This window comes from Mesoplodon densirostris, chromosome 19 (genome assembly GCF_025265405.1).
Source record: "Mesoplodon densirostris isolate mMesDen1 chromosome 19, mMesDen1 primary haplotype, whole genome shotgun sequence".
Classification (NCBI taxonomy): Eukaryota; Metazoa; Chordata; class Mammalia; order Artiodactyla; family Ziphiidae; genus Mesoplodon; species Mesoplodon densirostris.
The window spans coordinates 52,881,114-52,902,964 of NC_082679.1; the positions used below are offsets into that span (position 1 = coordinate 52,881,114).

Here is a 21,851-nt window from a genome sequence, read left to right on the forward strand (position 1 = left end):
GTTAGCATTGCCACTTGTTTACCTTTGCAATAAACTACTGTCATTCTCCATGATTCAGATGGTGAGTGAATGAAACGAGGAAGAAGTCACCCACCCTTCCCTAGCTCACTTTGGATGGCAGCACCAATCTCTGCAAATCCTGCTGGAATGTGGTATTGAGTTTGACCTACCATGTTGGAGATAGTTCCAGGGACTTCTATTAGGCCCATCCCATCATAATCACCTTCCCTCCACGGGTCTGGTTGTCAATATGGTGATTTTGCCAGGTAGTAAATATCTCTCTTTCCTTTTGAAACTAAGGAAATTACCTTAAAATGGGTCTGTGGTCTCATTGGACCCACCATTAAATGGACTTGGACCAGAGCTCCATCTATCATTAGGCATAGTAAGCTCCAACTCTCATAATAAGGTGGACTACGTTGGCATGTGGGTCTCAGAGCCAGTGTCTGATAACTCCTGATGGTCTGGGTATTTCCTTTTCCCCAGTGCACTGTCACTCCAGGAAGTAGGTTCCTCTGGAAAAGCTTGGGGGATGAGCCACACTACATACCTGCTACATCAGAGAATAGTTCCTCAAAGGACCCTGGGATCGCCTTGAAAAAGACTCCAGGCGTGTGACCTGATTTGGTCTGGGAACTGGGTAAGAAGCCAAAAATTCCCATCACTGTGACTCAGGTTTCTTCTCGTCACTCCTAGAATGTTCCCTCCCATACACATCAAGCTGTACCTTAGTAGGCTGCCCAGCATCTGTTTTACTTCTGGGGACCTTAATGGTCGATTAACTGTTGTCCCAAATGTTTATAGGTCAGAACTCTAATTGCCAAACCGGATTGTTGTGGTAAATGTGCCTCCCTGTGTCAGGTGGGGAGGCACGGCTTTCTCGTCTTTGTCAGACTGAGATCCATTCTTTTCTGACCCTCACATAACAGCCACCAGAATTCTTTAAAGATGGTGCCCCAATCACTACTACATTAAAAAAATTTTTTATTGAAGTATAGTTGATTTACAATATTGTGTTAATTTCTGCTATACAGCAAAGTGATTCAGTTATATATTCTTTTTTTAAAATTTTTTGTTTTTTGGCTGCTTTTGGGTCTTTGTTACTGTGCATGGGCTTTCTTTAGTTGCAGTGAGCGGGGGCTACTCTTCATTGCGGTGCACGGGCTTCTCATTGCGGAGCATGGGCTCTAGGCACATGGGCTCAGTAGTTGTGGCACACTTGCTTAGTTGCTCTGTGGCATGTGGGATCTTCCCGGACCAGGGCTTGAACCTGTGTCCCCTGCATTGGCAGGCGGATTCTCAACCACTACGACACCAGGGAAGCCCTACATATATATTCTTGTTCATATTCTTTTCCATTATGATTTATCACAGGATATTGAATATAGTTCCCTGTACTATACAGTAGGACCTTGTTGTTTATCCACTATATATATAATAGTTCGTACCTGCTAATCCCGAACTCCCAATCCTTCCTTCCTCCCACCCCACCTCCCCCTTGGCAACCACAAGTCTGTTCTCTACGTCTGTGAGTCTGTTTCTGTTTCGTAGATATGTTCATTTTTGTCACATTGTAGCTTCCACATATAAGTGATATCATACGGTATATGTCTTGCTCTTCCTGATTTACTTCACTTAGTATGATAATCTCTAGTTGCATCCATGTTGCTGCAAATGGCATTATTTCGTTCTTTTTCGTGGCTGAGTAATATTCCACTGTATGTACCACATTTTCTTTATCCATTCATCTGTCGATGGAGATTCAGGTTGTTTCCGGGTCTTGGCTATTGTAAATAGTGCTGCTCTGAAGCATAGAGGTGCATGACTAATACATTTTTTTTTTTTAAGACATTGTTTTGAAATGATGGGGTTTTTTAAAATTTTTGTTTTTTGGCTGCATTGGGTCTTCGTTGCTGCATGCGGGCTTTCTCTAGTTGTGGCAAGTGGGCGCTACTCTTCGTTGCAGTGCACAGCCTTCTCATTGCAGTGGCTTCTCGTTGCAGAGCATGGGCTCTAGAGCGTGCGGGCTTCAGTAGTTGTGGCATGTGGGCTCAGTAGTTGCAGCATGCAGGCTCTAGAGTGCAGGCTCAGTAGTTGTGGCTCACGGGCTCTAGAACACAGGCTTAGTAGTTGTGGCGCACGGGCTTAGTTGCTCCACCACGTGGGATCTTCCCGGACCAGGGATCAAACCCATGTACCCTGCATTGGCAGGTGGATTCTTAACCACTGAGCCACCAGGGAAGTCCCGACTAATACATTTTTTTAATATAAATTTATTTATTTTATTTATTTATCTTTGGCTGTGTTGGGTCTTCGCTGCTGCGCGCGAGCTTTCTCTAGTTGCTGCGAGCAGGGGCAACTCTTTGTTGCAGTGTGCGGGCTTCTCATTGCGGTGGCTTCTCATTGCGGAGCATGGGCTCTAGGCATGCGGGCTTCGGTAGTTGCGGCACATGGGCTCAGTAGTTGTGGCTCACGGGCTCTAGAGCACAGGCTCAGTAGTTGTGGCGCATGGGCTTGGTTACTCTGTGGCATGTGGGATCTTCCCGGACCAGGTATCGAACCCGTGTCACCTGCATTGGCAGGTGGATTCTCAACCACTGTGCCACCAGGGAAGTCCCCCGACTAATACATTTTTTGTTTGTTTGTTTTGTTTTTTTTGCAGTACGCGGGCCTCTCACTGTTGTGGCCTCTCCCGTTGCGGAGCACAGGCTCCGGACGCGCAGGCTCAGCGGCCATGGCTCACGGGCCCAGCCGCTCCACGGCATGCGGGATCCTCCCGCACTGGGGCACGAACCTCTGTCCCCTGCATTGGCAGGTGGACTCTCAACCATTGTGCCACCAGGGAAGCCCCTGACTAATACATTTTTAAATTAATTTTTAAAAACTATTTTTGGGGCCTCCCTGGTGGCGCAGTGGTTAAGAGTCCGCCTGCCGATGCAGGGGATACGGGTTCGTGCCCCGGTCTGGGAGGATCCCATATGCCGCGGAGCGGCTGGGCCCGTGAGCCATGGCCGCTGGGCCTGCGCATCCGGAGCCTGTGCTCCGTTGGCCCACATACCGCAAAAAGAAAAAAAAAAAAAGAAAAAAAAAAAACAAAAAACTATTTTTGTTGTGGGATATAATGCATAAACAGAAAAGAGCATAAGAATAAATGTACAAAAATATATAGCTTCATGAATTATTATTTTTTAAAAGCTCCATAATGGACATTTATTTCTTAAAGCAAAGATGGAATATTATATAATACATATAGATTATAGATTATAAATAGATAGAATTATATAATTCCTGTGGTAAAGGAAAAGCAATTTCCACTGGCATTTGGATATCAAAATGGACTGAAGAAAAAAAGAGGTGATTGAACATGTTATATGGAAGAACTGGAAAAGCTAGAATTTTATTTTTCCAGCTTTATTGAGATACAGTTGACATAGAAATTTATATATGTATGTAAGGTATACACATAGTGATTTTATGTGTGTGTATATTGCAAAATGATTACCACAATAAGATTAGTTAACACATCACATCATATAGTTAAAATATTTGTGTGTGTGATGAGAACTTTCAATATCTACTCTCTTAGCAACTTTCAAACATACAGTAAAATATTGTTAACTATAATCACCACACTGTACATTACATCCCCAGAGCTTATTTATCTTGTAACTAGAAGTTTATACCTTTTGACCACCTTCACCCGTTCCCCGACCCTGGCAAGCACCAATCTGCTCTCTGTTTCTGTGAATTTAGTTTTTTTAGGTTCCATGTAAAAGTGAGACCATACAGTATTTGTCTTTCTCCATCTGACTTATTTCAGTTAGCATAATGCCCTCAGTGTCCATCCATGTTGTTGCAAAAGGCAGGATTTCCTTTTTTATGGCTGAATATTTCATTGTGTATATGTGCACGACATTTTCTTTATTAATTCATCTGTTGATGGACATTTAGGTTATTTCCATGTCTTGGCTATTGTAAATAATGCTGCAGTGAACATGGGGGTGTAGATGTCTCTTCAAGACAGTGATTTTATTCTTTTGGATGTGTACCCAGAAGTGGAATTGTCGGATCATATGGTAGTTCTATATGCACATGCAAAAGAATGAAACTGGACCCCTATCTCACACCACTCAAAAAAATTAACTCCAAATGGATTAGACTTAAATGTAAAACCTGAAACCAAAATATATAAAGAACTCATATAACTCAATAGCAAAAAAACCCCAATCTGATTTAAAAATAGGCAGATATGAATATCTCCAATGAAGACATACAGATGGTCACCAGGTACATGAAAAGATATGCAACATCATTAATCATCAGGGAAATGCAAATCAAAGCCATAATGAGATATCACCATACTCCTGTTAGAACAGCTGTTATCAGAAAGACAAGAGATAACAAGCGCTGGTGAGGATGTGGAACAAAGGGAACCCTTGTGCCCTGTTGGGGGAAATTGAAATTGATGCAGCCACTATGAAAAACAGTATGGCGGTTCCTTAATTTAAGATGAACACTCATGTAGCCACCACTCAGGTTGTGCAAGCACCCCAGAGGCCTCCCTGTTCCATCTTCCTGGCCAAGCACAGCCCCCTTCCTTCCCCTGAAGGTGACCACCACCCTGTCAAGTGACATTCCATATTCACTTGAGTATTTCTGGATACTCAATTCTCTTTCATTAGTCTGATTACCTAGACCCAAGTCTGCATGGAAATTTGGTTTATAATAGAGATGGTCTCTCAAATCACTTAGGAAAAGATGGTTATTTAAATAAATTTTATTGGGATAACTAGATAACCATCTGGAAAAAGATGAAATTAGATCCATAGCCTAAACCATTCACCAAAATGCCAAGTGAACAGAGCTAAATGTTAAAAATAAAACCCTAAAAGTAGTAGTTCTTTGATATATTCAAACAGAATATTATCAGCTTTGTAGCTGGTTTTTGGATTGGAATTTTTTTCATGCTCTATATAGTTCCCTGTATTACTAAACATTGGAGATTTTTCATTCATTTTTCTGTGTGTTCCAAACATTTTGTTAAATTCCCTCTTCCAATGTAACTGCTTCCATTTTATTTGTCCATGTGAGTTTATACCTTTTTCCTTCCTTCCCTATAAATTCAGTGAGCTCTTGGAAAGGAAAGTTAGGTAAGTGTGGTGTTTAATCACATACTAGCAGACACCTTTTTCTTCCTCTGTTTTCCTCTGTCTCCACAGAGCTGATTTTTTGTGGTTGTTTATTTAACCCTTCTCTGTCATGATGGAGGCTTTTAAAATAATTGGGAATTGGAAATTGTTTTCTCCTCTGAAATAGTGGATCAAGAAGCTGCTTGGGAATTTTGTGTACCTAGATGGAGCGTATCTATGATCTGGGTTGACCTTAGGGTGACGGGACAGGGAACCAGCCGTTCCAAGGCCGGGAGGGTAGTCAGGATAAGCTAGGTTGTGCTACAGTAACAAACACCCTTCAAACTCGCAGTGGCTTAAAACAACAAAATTTCTTTCTCACTCAAGCCACTTTTCCATCACGGGCTGTGCTCATCATGGTCACTCTGGGACCCAGACAGAAAGGAGTGCCGTCTGTGGTGGATCTGTTGTTTCAGGGCCAGGAAAAGAATATCTGGTGAGCCACAGGCTGACTCTGAATGCTTCTGTCAAGAAGTTCACATTTCCTTGATGTCAGAGAAGTCCCACGTCCATGCCTCAGGCTAGCAGGGATGCGTGTTCCTCTGGAAGAGGCACCATGTTTGAGTGAGCAGTAATACAGTCTGAACACAGAGGGCTCTTTGGAGAGAAACATTTCGATTTATGGCCTGACCAGGGGTGGTGGATACACACTTGGCTGGCACTCTGGCTGGATGCTAGAGGAAGGGCAGGAAGCAATTAAATATTTTACCCATCAGAGGAATGAACGGCTGAGGGCTGCCATTCAGCAGGCAAGGAACTGCTGCCTGTGACATATTTGGCAAAGTAGGAAAACATCATTCCTGGCTTGGTGAGGGGAAGGGTGAAATCCTAAAACACTTTAAAAAATCAAATTATTCCTTTCTGAGTGAATTAGGAATCAATGCTCCTTGTCACTACCCTTCCAGAAAAATCACAGCTTCTGCGTTGAGTTTGTCTGTGTGACAACTAACGCACAAAAATGCAAGATGGCCCCTCCCCTTGCACTTGCTGAACTGTGGGTATCAGGACCAGCCTGCTCCCCGTGAATATAGAAACAACACCTTTCATCTAACAACTGTTTCTGCTCCTGAGAATAATACAGGCTCTTTCTGGCAACACGGCTTCTCTCCAGGGAGAAGGCTTGGTGACGTAGAAAGAACATATGGTGTCTGCATTCAGAAGGATCTGAGTTCAATCCTTCTTTTGCTATGAGGTAACTTTGCCTTTTCTTTCTATAAACTTAAAACTGTTCTAAAAAAATCAATTCTATTAAAAAAAAAAAACAACCACTCTTTTCAATGGAAAGAGTCAGGGGAAAGTGTCCAGAAGAGCCAACCAATCAGAAACATCCAGTTTAGAGTTTATGGGAGCAAGAAATAGTTTTATTGTGTGAATCTACTGAAATTCGGTTGTGTTCTTATTCTTGTCCTTGAAGTGAGAGTATAATTAGGATTTAAAATCTAGGATTCCCATTTATTGAGTTTATTTCAATGACTAACTTTCTCATTTCTAAAATTTCTAATCTTGTTTTATTTCTGCCCAGTGGTATGCTGGTAAACTGTCTCTGAAAACAAACTAAAACCCCTGATTTATAGTGTTGCTGATTTCTGTGGTATAAATATTCCCAGCACAGCCAGTTTCAATCTGCCAGTGATTTACCAGCCAGCTTGTGTGAGTTTCAGCACACCACTGCTCTGTCCAAATTTACTTCATAGTTTCTTGCTCTTTTCAGTGAAATGTAATCATTTCGCTTTCTCTTTGAGCATCCAAACATACTTTAAGTGTTTTATGAGGCCATTCCATAAAATAAATTTTATTTGGGGTGAATTTGATACCTTTTTTTTTTTTTTTTTTTTTTTTTTTTCTTTTTTTTTGCGGTATGTGGGCCTCTCACTGTTGTGGCCTCTCCCGTTGCGGAGCACAGGCTCCGGATGCGCAGGCCCAGCGGCCATGGCTCACGGGCCCAGCCGCTCCGCGGCATATGGGATCCTCCCAGACCGGGGCACGAACCCGTATCCCCTGCATCGGCAGGCGGACTCTTAACCACTGCACCACCAGGGAGGCCCACCTTTTTTTTTAAGTATAGTTGATTTACAATATTAGTTTCAGGTGTACAACACAGTGATTCAATGTTTTTATAGATCATACTCCATTTAAAGTATTTCCCTGTGCTGTACGATATATCCTGGCTGCTTATTTATGTTATACCTAGTAGTTTGTATCTCTTAATCCCATACCCCTATCTTGCCCCTCCCCACCCTCCCTCTATTGTTTGCGTCTTTCTTTGCATTCAATTTCTTCTCTCCCCACAATCCACAGGTGGGTTTGCTTTTTTAAAATTATTTATTTATTTATTTTGGCTGCATTGGGTCTTCATTGCTGCGTGCAGGCTTTCTCTAGTTGCAGCGAGCCGGGGCTACTCTTCGTTGCGGTGAGCAGGCTTCTCATTGTGGTGGCTTCTCTTGTTGCAGAGCACGGGCTCTAGGCGCGCAGGCTCAGTAGTTGTGGCTTGCGGGCTCTAGACCACAGGCTCAGTAGTTGTGGCTCACGGACTTAGTTGCTCCGCGGCGTGTGGGATCCTCCCGGACCAGGGCTCGAACCCGTGTACCCTGCATTGGCAGGCGGATTCTTAATCGCTGTGCCACCAGGGAAGCCCCACAGGTGGATTTAGCAATTGGCTCCATCCAGCTCCCCGCCCCTCTCACCCTTATTCTAGAGCCAGGTGTGATGATTCAGTGAGATCAGAGGATATCAGACCAGGCAGGCAGTTGACAGGATGGTGTGGGTTACTGGTTGCAGGGGGATCCGCATCCTCCTGTCTCCTTTCTGGGCCTGCGTCTTGATGAAAGTCTCTGTCCAGCTGGTGTGCAGGCGAAGCTCCAATCCAGCGCCCTCCAAGCGACGAGGCTGCCTTGAGTTCTGATCTTGTGTGCAGCGCTTCGCTTCCCAGCCCCTCTGCTGAGCGGGACCTAACAGCCTGCAGCCTCTCGGTCCCCGGACGGGAGCCCAGCAAGCTTTGGCTTCAGCCCTGCTCGCAGCTTTGCATTTTTCCCCATTACTGGTCCACAGAAGTAATCATCTCGTTTTTCAGGTCGGGCGATGTTTTGTTTTCTAGTTTTACCTTTTCTGTATCACTATTGTGTTTTGGGGTCAAAGTGGGTGTCGCTTATCTGGAATGCTGGCACTGCACACGACCTCCTCTCCCTCTTTGCCTGTCTCCCGAGCACCCCTCGCACTGCTTCCTCTCTACCCCACCTCGCCTTGTCCCGGCCTCTCTGGAAACTTGCTCCACTTCTCGCTCCCACTTTTCTTCTCAGAACCCCTTCCCGCACCAGTGGCTTGCATGCGCCCCCGACACACCTGCAGTCACCGTACCTGCTGCACCCCCAGGACAATCAGTCTTTCTCTCACACCCGATCCCAGCTGGACCCTGTTGCTCAGTCTTGGCTCCAGCCCACACACCCACTCACCTGCCGGTAACCGTAATCGCTCACAGCAAATCAGGCAGGCAAAACGACACTTCAAAACCTACAAAAACATGAGTAAATAATTTATAATACTGAGATGAGGAAAAGTTTTCTAGCCATGACATGAAATCCAGATTTCTTAATAATGAAGTCTGAGCAATATTAAACTTTTTGTTGTTGTTGTTTAACATCTTTATTGGAGTGTAATTGCTTTACAATGGTTAGTTTCTGCTGTATGACAAAGTGAATCAGCTATACATATGCATATATCCCCGTTATCTCCTCCCTCTTGCGTCTCCCTCCCACCCTCCCTATCCCACTCCTCTAGGTGGTCACAAAGCACGGAGCTGATCTCTCTGTGCTATGCTGCTGCTTCCCACTAGCTGTTTTACATTTGGTAGTGTATGTATGTCCATGCCACTCTCTCATTTCGTCCCAGCTTACCCTTCTCCCTCTCCGTGTCCTTAATTCCATTCTCCACATCTGCGTCTTTATTCCTGTCCTGCCCCTAGGTTCTTCAGAATCAAATTTTTTTTGTTTAGATTCCATATATATGTGTTAGCATACGGTATTTCTTTTTCTCTTTCTGACTTACTTTACTCTGTGTGACAGACTCTAGGTCCATCCACCTCACTACAGGTAACTCAATTTCGTTTCTTTTTATGGCTGAGTAATATGCCACTGTATATATGTGCCACATCTTCTTTATCCATTCATCTGTCGATGGACACTTAGGTTGCTTCCGTGTCCTGCCTATTGTAAATAGTGCTGCAGTGAACATTGTGGTACATGACTCTTCGAATTATGGTTTTTTCCGGGCATATGCCCAGTAATGCGATTGCTGGGTCGTATGGTAGTTCTTTTTTTTAGTTTTTTTAAGGAATCTCCATACTGTTCTCCATAGTGGCTGCATCAGTTTACATTACCACCAACAGAGCAAGAGGGTTCCCTTTTCTCCACACCCTCTCCAGCATTTATTGTTTATAGACTTTTTAATGATGGCCATTCTGACCAATATTAAACTTTTGTGCAGTATTAAGAAAAAATGATTTTGTAAAGACAAACTTTTGTAAAGACAAACAAAAAGGAAAACGTCCACCACTCAAGACAGTCTAATTTTCCTAAAATAGAAAGGTGGCTAAAATTCAATGAAGACTAACAAGCCAGTAGCAAAATGGTGAGATAGGAATGGGCAACACACCAAAACAGAAAATACAAATACCAATAAACTGAAAATTTGCCAAACATCACTAAATTTTAAAAAAAAAGCAGTTATATAATCTATTTTTGCTACTTAGACTGGCAATTTTAAAAATTGATAATAGAGGGGGTTGGTAAGCACATACTAGGTATCTTTGTTATCACTGCAATAACAAAAAGTGGTAAAAACTTCTCGGCAGGCTATATTAACAATGTGTTAAAATGTTAAGGGTCCCCACTCTGACCCAACAACTCTACTTCCAGGTATACATCCTGAGTGAGTCTCAGCTGCGCTCAGAGAGGAGCGGGACTGGTATTTTCACCGTGGGCAGCAACACAGTGGAAGCCCCCATGTGCCTATCACTAGGAGCCATGATGTAATGCTGGGGCAGCTACACACTGGAAATATGCTTGTTGAGAGTGAGGCACATCCATGTCACATGTCCAAGATACACGGGTAAGTGAAAAGGCAGGTTGCACAAGAGCGTGAGTAGAATGTTCATTTTTGTAAAAGAAAAGTGGGGTGATATATGCAAACAGAAGGCAATATACTGAATGTTCACCAAGCTGCTAGCAATGGTGATCCCAGAGAGGTGGGGATGAGCACTTACACTTTATATATATACACATACACACATTTTTTAATGAGCATATATTAGTCTAATAAGCAGAAAAATACAAGTAAAAACAAATCATGATTAGGAAAGCATTTCATAATTATTTTTAAATTTCTTAACATGATTAATGATGGGTATAGCTCTAATTTATCCATCCTTATTCATACAGACAATGATGAATTAAAGTTCATCTACTGTTATGGAGGAACAGCATAATCAGAGTTTTCACTTGATCATAACTTCCTTTCCAAACTCTGCTGCTCGACTCCAGGCACAGTGTGACATCCACGGGTGAGAATCCACTCTCTCGGCCAGGCGTGTGTCAGAAAACCACCCGGTGTCCCTTGGCTGCTGTGACACCAGGTACCTGAGCAGACAGAACAACTGTGGGAGGAGAAGGCAGCCCCTCCGAAGATTCACTGGCTTCCGTGGTTCTCCCCAAATCTAGGGTTTACAAGGTAGCCAAGGTGCTCACACAGGGAGAGAGAAGGATATACTCTGCACAGAGAACAGAGGTAAAAGGGATCAGCTGGGACGTCTCTGGATTTGAGGAGGAAGGCGGCCAAGGGCAAGAGACATTCGTGACGCGTCTCAGGGATGCGGGTGCTGCTCACAGGCCTCTCTGCCGCCGCCCGCACGCTCCACCCACGCACAGGGCTCACACGGCTGAGCTGCCCGGGCCTTTCCTGTCCTCTGCCTATACCTCTATCGTTTCTTCAGCGGCTAGAGGCTGGTCTCAACACCCCTAGCCAGAAAACAGGCAGGGGATCCTGGGGCCAGCGATTACCAATAGTGAGCACGTTATTATAAAGACGGAGGAAACCGTGGCTTTGAAAAGGGATGGGGGGAAAAGGACTAAATTTTCCAAAATGCACATTTTTTCTTCTACCTTCCCCCATCATTTGCGCAATTTTTGTCAAGTCCAAACGTAATTTAAAATGAGGTAGGTAGTTTCTCTCTACTCGTGCCTTCATCTTTGTGTTGACTGTTGAGGCCTGTGCCGTGAAAGCACTAGTGTCCCGTGAAAGCACTAGTGTCCCGTGCAGGGGGAGCACCGAGGGCGGCACCAGTGACTGAAGAAGCTTCTCAGTTGGCTATTTTCTCAATCTCGTCCAAGTCATCGGTGTCCAGTCTTTCTATTTTCTTATCTGGGGGACGGAAAAGAGAATTCAAAGAGACCAACATGGGGTTACAGAGACACACACTCAGGGAAGGAACAGCACAGCAGGGAGGGAGGAAACACAGGTCTCTGCTGCCTAGGAACGTGCTGTGCCTCTGGCCACAGAGATCCTTCACTGAACCCCAAAGGCTTCCAGTGACTGAGCAAGGGACACGGACAGCAACAGCCAGAGCCCCAGGCCCCTCAGCCTGGCCAGGGGGGACTGTCATTCAAGTCCCTGAGCCCTGAGCTCTCCAGGTGTGCATTTGAGAACTTCCACATTGTAGGGAAGGAGGGGAATGGGACAGAGACAAAGGCCTCTCTCGGGGCCACAGGAAAACCTACCCTTCACCCTCCCCTCCCCACCGGACTTGCCCCTGTAAGGGAAGGGCCCAGCAGGGGACACTCCCAGGGACTCACTGAAATGCTCCTGGATTCTGTTCAGGATGTTCATGCTGTGCTTGCTGTCCACCATGTTCACGGCCAGGCCCCTCTTGCCAAAGCGGCCGGTGCGCCCGATCCGGTGCAGGTAGGTCTCGTTGTCCGGGTTCCCATCCTTGTCCACGGGAAGGTCAAAGTTGATGACGACAGACACCTGTTCCACATCGATACCTGCATGAAGGAGAGTTGGACAGGAGTTAAGGATGGGAGACAGAAATCACTGTCGTCCACAGTCAGGCCTACACACACCAACCTCAGGTGGAATGAACAGTCTGGGATGGGCCAGCTCTGGGATTCAGACAAAGGGGCAGGTAGCAGAACCCAGAGGGAGAAAACAGAACTGTGGCAGGTGCTGACCAAATTATGAAATCAGCCATCAGGCTCCAGAGAGCCTCTGCTGGATACCAGTATCTGGAGAAGCAGCTAAAGGCTCACGGGGGGCCCCAAGAAGAGCAGGCGCCGTTCTAAGCCACCAAGTCAGGACTCCTGGCTTCTGTGAAAGTTCTCCTCTGCCTAGGGAATCCAAACAGGCTCTCCTAGAGAACAGGATCTCCCGCAAACTACCGGAGTGTGCCCCAGACGAGGATCCCTCTCGCTACCCTGAGCCTGCAGACCAGGACACAGTCTCTGCTCACCGCGGGCACACACGTTGGTGGTGACCAGCACCTTCTCTTTGCCCTCTCGGAAGCGCTCGATCACTGCAGCCCTCTGTTCCACCACCATCTCACCACTCAGCAGAGCCACCTGGTGGCCTTCCTTTGAGAGCTCTGCTGCCAGCCAACTAGCTGTTTTGCGGGTCTGGAAGGAAGAAAACATTTCAGAAATGCAAGTACCTTAAGAGAATATTCTTGATATGGAAGACTACTAAAACTTAGCAGTTAAGCATTAAATGTCTTAAAATTGTTAACATGATGTGGTATAAAGAAGTAACCATGTCACCTGGGTGCTAATCTTAGAAAAATATTTAATCTTAATATAATCACAAGGGGGGGAAAATCAGAGACATTCTAAAGACTACTTACTAGTCTGAACTCTTTTTTTTTTTTTTTTAAGATTTTTTGATGTGGACCATTTCCAAAGTCTCTATTAAACCCGTTACAACATTGCTTCTGTTCCGTGCCCTGGCCCCTTGGCCCCGAGGCATGTGGGATCCCAGCTCCCTGACCAAGGATCGAACCAGCACCCCCTACACTGGAAGGCGAAGTCTCAACCACTGGACTGCCAGGGAAGTCCCTAGCCTGGACTCTTCAAGATGTCCATGTCATGAAACGTGGAGAAACTGTTATAGATTAAGGGAGTCTCAAGAGAGACTAAATGCAACGGACAATCTCTGATTGGCTCTTAGGTTTAACAGCAGCAGCCAAAAGCAATAAAGGCCATTTTGGTACACATGGGGAAAGTGGCATATGATGGACTACAGAGAGGACACTCGCTGCATCATTGTGAAAGGTGTTGACAGTGGTACTGTGCTTATGCAGGAGCACGTCTCATTCTTAGGAAGCATTTAGGTGGGAAATGTCCTGATATCTACAACTGACTTTAAAATGCTTCAGCAAGGGACTTCCCTGGTGGCGCAGTGGTTAAGAATCCACCTGCCAGAAACTAACACACCACTGTAAAGCAATTATACTCGAATAAAGATGTTAAAAAAATAATAAAATGTGCATAAAACCCTTACCCTAGAAAGGGACACAACAAATTTAAAATAATTACATTAGGCAAGATTTGTTTATATTGAATTTCTAATTCTTACTGTTTAAAACTGTCAGATGCTTTATTGATATTTTCACAAAATGAGAAATGATTAATTTCTTTGATGGAAAATCATTAGTGCTACATGGTGCAAATCACCTGATAATTTAATAATGTAAGGCATGGCTTCTATCGAATTACATTTCAGTAGATGAATAACATGCTTACAAAAGGTTTTTTTTATAGTAAGTATTTATATACACTCATACTTTCTAAATATACTGAGTTACATTATGTCTGGAATAAAACAGTGAATCAAAAGGATCTATACTGCAGTTTTCTACCATATATGGCATTAGATATATATCCCAAAGCAAAATAACTGAAAGTATTTTATTACATAAAAAAAAAAGAATCCGCCTGCTAACGCAGGGGACATGGGTTCAAGCCCTAGTCCGGGAAGATCCCACATGCTGCAGAGCAACTAAGCCCGTGCGCCACAACTACTGAACCTGCGCTCTAGAGTCCATGTGCCACAACTACTGAGCCCATGCGCCAAAAGCCTGTGCTCCGCAACAAGAGAAGCCACTGCAATGAGAAGCCTGCACAGCAAAATGAAGAGTAGCCCCCACTCGCCACAACTAGAGAAAGCTGGCACGCAGCAACGAAGACCCAACGCAGCCAAAAAAAAAAAGATTCAGGAAAAAGTACAGATATCTCACACACAAAAGCTTATGGATAAAGCAACTGTTGACAATAGGTGAAGGGCATGAAAGTGCTCATTTTGTATTTTTTTCATCTTTTCTGTAGGTTTGAAAGTTTCCATTTGAGTTTGGGAAAACAATGCCACTCTAAAAATTTTTTTTTTTTTAATCTACAAGTATTCCAATAATAGAGTAAGAGTTCTCTTATTCTTACATCAGTTAACAGAATTTTGATGTTTTCTTCAGCGATCTTAACTATTCCTGAAAAATTATTTTGGCTATTATAAATGGGGTCTATCCTTCTATTTTCTAAGTGTTTGTGTTTGACACTGGAAAACTACTTATTTTCTAGTAATTTTCTAACCAACCATCCTGTTTAGTTTCTTATTTTTCCTACAAACATCAGTTGATTTACTTGGATTTTCTAATGTATCACCTACAAATGATATAAAGTTCAGGAGACTCTATGCTTAGACTATATATATGCCTCAGGATACTAAGAAGAAATTGTTTCTTACATCTTCACAAACCACTTCCTTTCCAGCCACAGGGAAGGAACCTGGTGCCCCAGCACTACGTGGCACTGGCTGAAAGGGAGGGCGCGGGGCCACACCCTCCAGTGGAGCTCCTCCCCCGCAGGCCTCCTCCTGCTGCTGCTGCTACTCACATGGCAGAAGATCATGGCTTGAGCAATGGTGATGGCCCCGTAGATATTACACAAGGCCTGGAACTTCTCATCTCTGCTGTTGCACAGGACGTAATACTGCTTGATGGTGTCCAGTGTCTCCTCCTCGCGCTTCAGTTTGATGATGTTTGGGTCTGGGACCACTTTCTGGGCAAATTTCCAGACAGAGTCTTCAAAGGTGGCAGAGAAAAGCAGCATCTGGCAGTTCCTGGGAAGCATCCTGCAAGGGAAGGCCCAGGTGTTCGACATGACCCCGACCGAGTGTTTCACTGGAAGGAACAGAAGCACAGCCTCCCTAGGCTTGGATGACCTGCGTCCCCAGGAAGGTGGCAAAGCAGGGAGGATCACTGCAGGGAGGAGGAAGGAGCAGACGTGGGGCAGGGACGGGTGGTGGTAGAGTCCCTAAGTCTCCTTCGTCAACCCAGGCTGGGGGTATGGTCAGTGCGACATGGAAACGGCCCACCAAACAAATGCCTCTGAAAGCTGCAGAGTAAAGAACCTGGCAGGGGCAAGAAAAGGAGGGTGAAGGAAAAGGAGATGGCGCTGCAGATCAGGAGGCCGAGAAGTTCCTCCTGGCTCAAGAGTTCCTACCTCTGGATGCGGATGCTCTGATCTTGGTGGCCCTGAGTAGCTATCATCACGTCAGCCTCATCCAGAACAAACACCTTGATCTTCTTGGGGTCAATGAACTTGAGCTTGGAGCACCAGTCCAGAACGGTCCCAGGGGTGCCGATGACAATGTGCTCACTGATCTTCTGACCTCTTTCCACTGTGGAGACAAGATGTGTTCTGTGGGTATTTCCATGGCTAAACCTGCTTTCGAAATGAAAGCTTCCTTGCCCATCCTTCCAGAGCTAGAACAAGTTAATTCCAGATTTCAAAACACAGGAGTGTTACCCAAAAGTTTTGTGTTCTTCTACTATAAAATGGGCATAATGACACCTATCTCACTGCACTGTGGTCAGGATTAAATCCTACACAGTCAACCCTCCATGAGTGTTAGTTTCCCTTTTTCTACTTTCTCCTGTAATTCCCCATCACCCAATTCTTTTTCTTTAGCATAACAGTTATTCTTTTTATACCATCCCTTCACTCATGGTTCATTGATTTCCTTGTAAATTGGTAGTTTTGAGTCCTAGGATCCTGGCCCAGTGATTTTTTGCTTTGTTAGACATTCTCATTGTGCAGACAGTTTTCCTAAGTACAAATTCTCTTTGATTGAAAAAAACACATTACTCTCAAACTATAGCTGGTGGGAGTTGAAACTGATATAACCATCTATCAAAATTACTAATGCATGTAGCCTTTGACCAGTGCTTCCACTATTACAAATCAATCCTGTATGTACATGAATATGTGTGAAATAACATATATGCAAGGATATGCATGCATTAAAACATAACTAAGCAAAATACGACACACCGAATGGATGACACCAATAAAAGTATAAAACTGGGGGCTTCCCTGGTGGCGCAGTGGTTGAGAGTCCGCCTGCCGATTCAGGGGACACGGGTTCGTGCCCCGATCCGGGAAGATCCCACATGCCGCGGAGCAGCTGGGCACGTGAGCCATGGCCGCTGAGCCTGAGCGTCCGGAGCCTGTGCTCCGCAACGGGAGAGGCCACAACAGTGAGAGGCCCGCGTACCACAAAAAAAAAAAAAAAGTATAAAACTGTTCAGGAACTGATGTGGAACAATCTCCAAAATACATTATTAAATGTGAAAAAGAGGTTGCAGAGCAATTTGTATACCAATAGGGGCAAAAAAGAATAATGTAATATAGGTACATGCGTGTGTGAGTGTTCTATCTCATCTATCTCTATTGCCGTGCCATGAAGGATGCAGGATCTTAGTTCCCCGACCAGGGATCGAACCCGTGCCCCCTGCAATGGAAGCGCAGAGTCTTAACCACTGGACTGTCAGGGAAGTCCCTACACGTTATCACATTATCACTTGCCTGTGGCCACACAGACTATCTCTGGTAGGACATGTGAGGAACGGGTTAGTACTGGGTGCCTTTAGGCAGGCAGAACCAGGCGGTTAAAGGGTATGGGAAAAGAAAAGTTTCTACCATATATCCTTTTCAATTTTGAAACATGTGAATGTCAACTATTTTCAAAACAAAATTTAAAGTTCGAGGAGAAAGGGACTTCGGTCAGGAGTTCATTAACTCCATTGGAAAAGTTTTAAATGAACTCTTCAATACACTGTGGTTCTCACTGTCCACTGCCCATCAGTCTAAATTGAACTTTAAAAAAAATGATACCTTAAATAGTTAGTATACTAATCCTTCACACAGTGAAGTCCCCTGTTATTATAAAACAATCTAGAGAAGATCCATGTTGTCACAAGATTCTGGTACACTACACTTAGCTGCACCTATCAGTGTAAGACATCAAACACACACAAAAATACTAATAATTTCTGGTTAAAGTACTCTTTCTGCATGCTGAAACATGATGGTTTCCTCCAGGAAAAGCCCTTGTGTGGTAACTGTACTAGCCGTTTTTGTTTGTTGACTGACAGACAAACTACAGAAAATCAAACAGGGGGAGTTCCCTGGTGGTTCATTGGTTAGGACTCTGCGCTCTCACTGCCGAGGGCCCAAATTCGACCCCTGGTCGGGGAACTGAAGTCCCACAAGCCGCACAGTGCGGCCAAAAAAAAAAGAAGAAAGAAAATCAAGTAGGGAATTTGATATACACTTTCTTGAAAATGAACAAAGAGAGCCTATCTCTAAATGAAAACAACTGACTGTTATTTGTTGCCATGATAACGTTTCAGCTTAAGGGAAAATTAGAATTTTGGAACACTTCTATGTGCTGCTGTAGGTTTGAGAGTTTCTCCGTGTATAAACTCCTCTGAGTTGGTTGGTGGTGATATTAATGCATTTTAAATGCATTTAAAATTCTGTATTATGAAATATGTCAACATTTGGAAGATCAGCGTAACTCAATAAGACAGTATTTTCCAAATGACCAAGGTATGATGTTAGAAAATCACAGTTGGGCAAAAGATGCATTCAAAGTGCAAGGGAGACCAAGGAATTTTAATGTAACAGTACGAAGAATTCATTAATATGATTTCAAATATCACATGGCAACTAACTTTTAAGTAATTACCATTTGTTAATAATTTTGGTATGGCATCCAAAAAAACAATATCTAAAATTATAAGAAAGGCTAGATTTTCTTCATATTCTTCCAAAGTAAGTACTTGGGGTCCTCAATAATGTTTAAGAGTGTAAGAGAGTAAAAAGTTTAAGAACCGCTGCTCTAGGCGATTATAAACTGCTGGGTTGAAGGGATGTCTCTCTTTTCCATTTTTCTAGGTAATGCCAACTGCTTCTGGAAGTCAGTGTGCCAATGTATACTCCCCACTGGAGCACATGAGCCTTCCAGTTCTTCTACATCTTGGTCAACACTTCGTTTGTCAGACTTCCTCATTTCTACCACCTGAGAGGCATACAGTGGTTTCACCTGACGTTTCCCTGATGAGTAATGAAGCCCATCATCTTTTCACGTTTACTGGCCGTCTCAATTCCTTCTTTTGTGAAGCATCTGTTTAACTGGGCCTCTCTCATCCATTTTCCTATTGGAATGCTTACTTTTTTCTAATTGATTTGTAGTTTCATATATTCTGATAACTTCTCCATTACCCATTTTCTACCTGCCCCTCCTCCCATTTTAACCCATATTTTCTACATTCTGCAGAACACATGAAAAAAGAATTGGTGGAAGGATTTCTGATTTGGTAAAAGCAAGTGAGCTGTACGTGCTCTTAGATTACTCTTACTAAAGCTGTGCTTTACTTTTTTTTTTTTTTTTTTTTTGCGGTATGCGGGCCTCTCACTGTTGTGGCCTCTCCCGTTGCGGAGCACAGGCTCCGGACGCGCAGGCTCAGCGGCCATGGCTCACGGGCCCAGCCGCTCCGCGGCATATGGGATCCTCTCAGACCGGGGCACGAACCCGTATCCCCTGCATCGGCAGGCGGACTCTCAACCACTTGCGCCACCAGGGAGGCCCTGTGCTTTACTTTTAAGGAAAGGGAACTGACCCAACCTACCATCTTCAGTGCTCATCCCTCCCTTGTAAGCACCTTCCAGCACTCTGGATGCTGAATTCAAACCCTGGCTCCTCAGTGAAATACTCCACACTTTAAGAACCCCATGACTCATGCAGGGATTTTTTTTTTTAACAACTTAAAATCTTATTTTAGGAGTGGAGAGAATTGTTAACAAATCAGCAAGTATTTAAGTACATTTGCTAAAGGCAACACTGGGCTCCAAGGTCAGACTGAACTAGAAAGTTGAGTATCATCATCTCATCTTCAAAATTCAAATACCCAACCACCCGCCCCAACTCACGGCCTAGGTCTTGCCCCCCCACCTTTTTTTGTCTTGCCCCTTTATACTCACATTTATTGCCTCGAACAGCATAAGCAAGCTTTAGTTCTGGATGAAATCTGCCCATCTGCTCAATCACTTTTCCTGTCTGAAGCGCCAGCTCATATGTTGGGGAGAGGCACAGACACTAATAGGCAGATCATAGAAGACGAGTTTAGGAGAGGCTTGTAGTAACAGACAACAGGCTCTAAAGCAACAAGTACACTGATGTCATTACCACTTAACAGTGTAGGAAACCACATCCTCGTCAACCAGGCCCACATTTCAGCTGTAGACAGAAGCCTTCAATAGGGAGCCCTGTCTTGGCAGGTGCCTTCAGAAGCCACTGTTTAAGGCTGCTGCTTCCAAATCAATTCTACCCAGGTAAGGGCCTGGTGCACCATTGGGCTCTGGCTGAGCAACAGTCTGAGGCATCAGACGCATTCAGACTGTACCAGGGGCACCCTCGTTAGACAACCCCCCCAGATGGCGCAGCCATTCCCAGGACGAGCAAGCCAGGGCCCCCAGGATTCCACCCGCTCACCTGGGGGTATCTCTCTGCTGGTTCCACTCGGGTGAGCATGGCCAGGACGAAGGCAGCTGTTTTACCAGTACCAGACTGAGACTGGGCAATCAGGTTCTGTGGGCTGGATGAAGGAAGAACAGAGATGAAAATAATATTGGTTAATAACAATCAAGTGTTGGGACTTCCCTGGTGGCGTAGTGGTTAAGAATCCGCCTGCCAATGCAGGGGATACAGGTTCGAGCCCTGGTCTGGGAAGATCCCACATGCTGTGGAGCAACTAAGCCAGTGTGCCACAACTACTGAGCCTGCGTTCTAGAGCCCATGCTCTGCAACAAGAGAAGCCACGGCAATGAGAAGCCTGCGCACCACAACAAAGAGTAGCCCCCGCTCGCTGCAACTAGAGAAAGCCTGTGCACAGCAACGAAGACCCACTACAGTCAAAAATAAATAAACAAATTTATTAAAAACAAAACAAAAAACAATCAAGTGTCCAAACGTTCTTTCTGGGTGGTAGGAATAGGGATTTTCCCCCTTCATGCTTCTATTATCCAGGTTTTCTGCACTGAGTACAATGACAAACTTTTTATATGTTGTTAAAAAAACCCTGCTTAAATATTAAGTGAAATGATGATGATTTTAGATGGGCTCACACTAAGAAATCCTCATTCTAGACTCTAGCACAGCTAGAGTGCCCTAGTTTTATACCCCAAGGGGCCTATGGAAATAAAGACTGCAGAGTAACATCTGTGCCCAGACAAATCCCTGAGCCATAATGTGTCTTCAGGACTCGGCCCCTACTATGTGCTCCCTTTTCTCATCTTTATGGAAAATTTAAGAGAACAAGTCAGATGCTTTAGAGGGAACTTTCACATTTCACTTCAGGTAACCCAATGTCATGGGAATAGGTGGCTTTTTTTTTTTTTAATTTATTTATTTTTGGTTGGCATTTTTTAAAAAATTTATTTATTTTTGGTTGCGTTGGGTCTTTGTTGCCGCGTGTGGGCTTTCTCTAGTTGCGGTGAGCAGGGGCTACTGTTTGTTGCGGTACGTGGGCTTCTCATTGCGGTGGCTTCTCTTGTTGCGGAGCATGGGCTCTAGGTGTGTGGGCTTCAGTAGTTGTGGCATGCGGACTCAGGAGTTGTGGCTCACGGGCCCTAGAGCGCAGGCTCAGTAGTTGTGGCGCACAGGCTTAGTTGCTCCACGGCATGTGGGATCTTCCCAGACCAGGGCTCGAACCCGTGTCCCCTGCATTGGCAGGCGGATTCTTAACCACTAAGCCACCAGGGAAGTCCTAGGTGGCATTTTTATCATTAAAAAAGAGGGACTTCTCTGGTGGTCCAGTAGTTAAGACTCCGAGCTTCCACTGCAGGGGGCACAGGTTTGATCCCTGGTCGGGGAACTAAAATCCCACATGCTGTGTAGTGCAGCCAAAATATAAACAAACAAACAAAAATAATACAGTTGAATGAAAAAAGTTGCTAAAAAAGTATGATACCATTTATGTAAGGTTTAAAAATATGCAAACTTGGAATTCCCTGGCAGTTCAGTGGTTAGGACTTGGCGCTTTCACTACCGAGGGCCGGGGTCTGGGTTCAATCCCTGGTCAGGGAACTAAGATCTCACAAGCCACGCAGCGTGGCCAAAAAAAAAAAAAAACAACAACAATGAAAGCAAACTACGTAGTAAAAGGATAAAGAAACATGAGAGAATAATGACCCACATCAGTGATGCTCACTTGGGCGGGGGGGGGGGGGAGGGGGAGGGGCTGTGAATGGAGGGAGTTACATGGGGGCTACAACTGCCAACTAG

General features: G+C 44.5%; 1 protein-coding gene and 1 long non-coding RNA gene across 3 annotated transcripts in view; one reads left to right on the plus strand and one right to left on the minus strand.

Annotated features, from left to right (window-relative positions):
• Nucleotides 1-18,807, plus strand: LOC132479844 (uncharacterized). Of its 2 annotated transcripts, none has more exons than XR_009530583.1 (4): nucleotides 1-266; nucleotides 487-640; nucleotides 10,100-10,292; nucleotides 18,464-18,807. It is a non-coding gene; the product is annotated as an uncharacterized LOC132479844 (long non-coding RNA). The 2 variants fall into 2 exon arrangements; XR_009530582.1 differs by having other exon boundaries at nucleotides 1-152.
• Nucleotides 8,957-21,851, minus strand: part of DDX19A (DEAD-box helicase 19A) — a 25,695-nt gene continuing 12,800 nt past the window's right edge. The window contains exons 6-12 of the mRNA XM_060083485.1: nucleotides 20,061-20,163; nucleotides 19,550-19,664; nucleotides 15,725-15,902; nucleotides 15,116-15,353; nucleotides 12,688-12,850; nucleotides 12,032-12,223; nucleotides 8,957-11,600 (exon numbers count right to left, since the gene is read on the minus strand). Of these exons, the coding sequence (XP_059939468.1) occupies nucleotides 11,539-11,600; nucleotides 12,032-12,223; nucleotides 12,688-12,850; nucleotides 15,116-15,353; nucleotides 15,725-15,902; nucleotides 19,550-19,664; nucleotides 20,061-20,163 (1,051 nt within the window). The 3' untranslated portion in view covers nucleotides 8,957-11,538. The remainder of the gene's footprint in view (nucleotides 11,601-12,031; nucleotides 12,224-12,687; nucleotides 12,851-15,115; nucleotides 15,354-15,724; nucleotides 15,903-19,549; nucleotides 19,665-20,060; nucleotides 20,164-21,851) is intronic.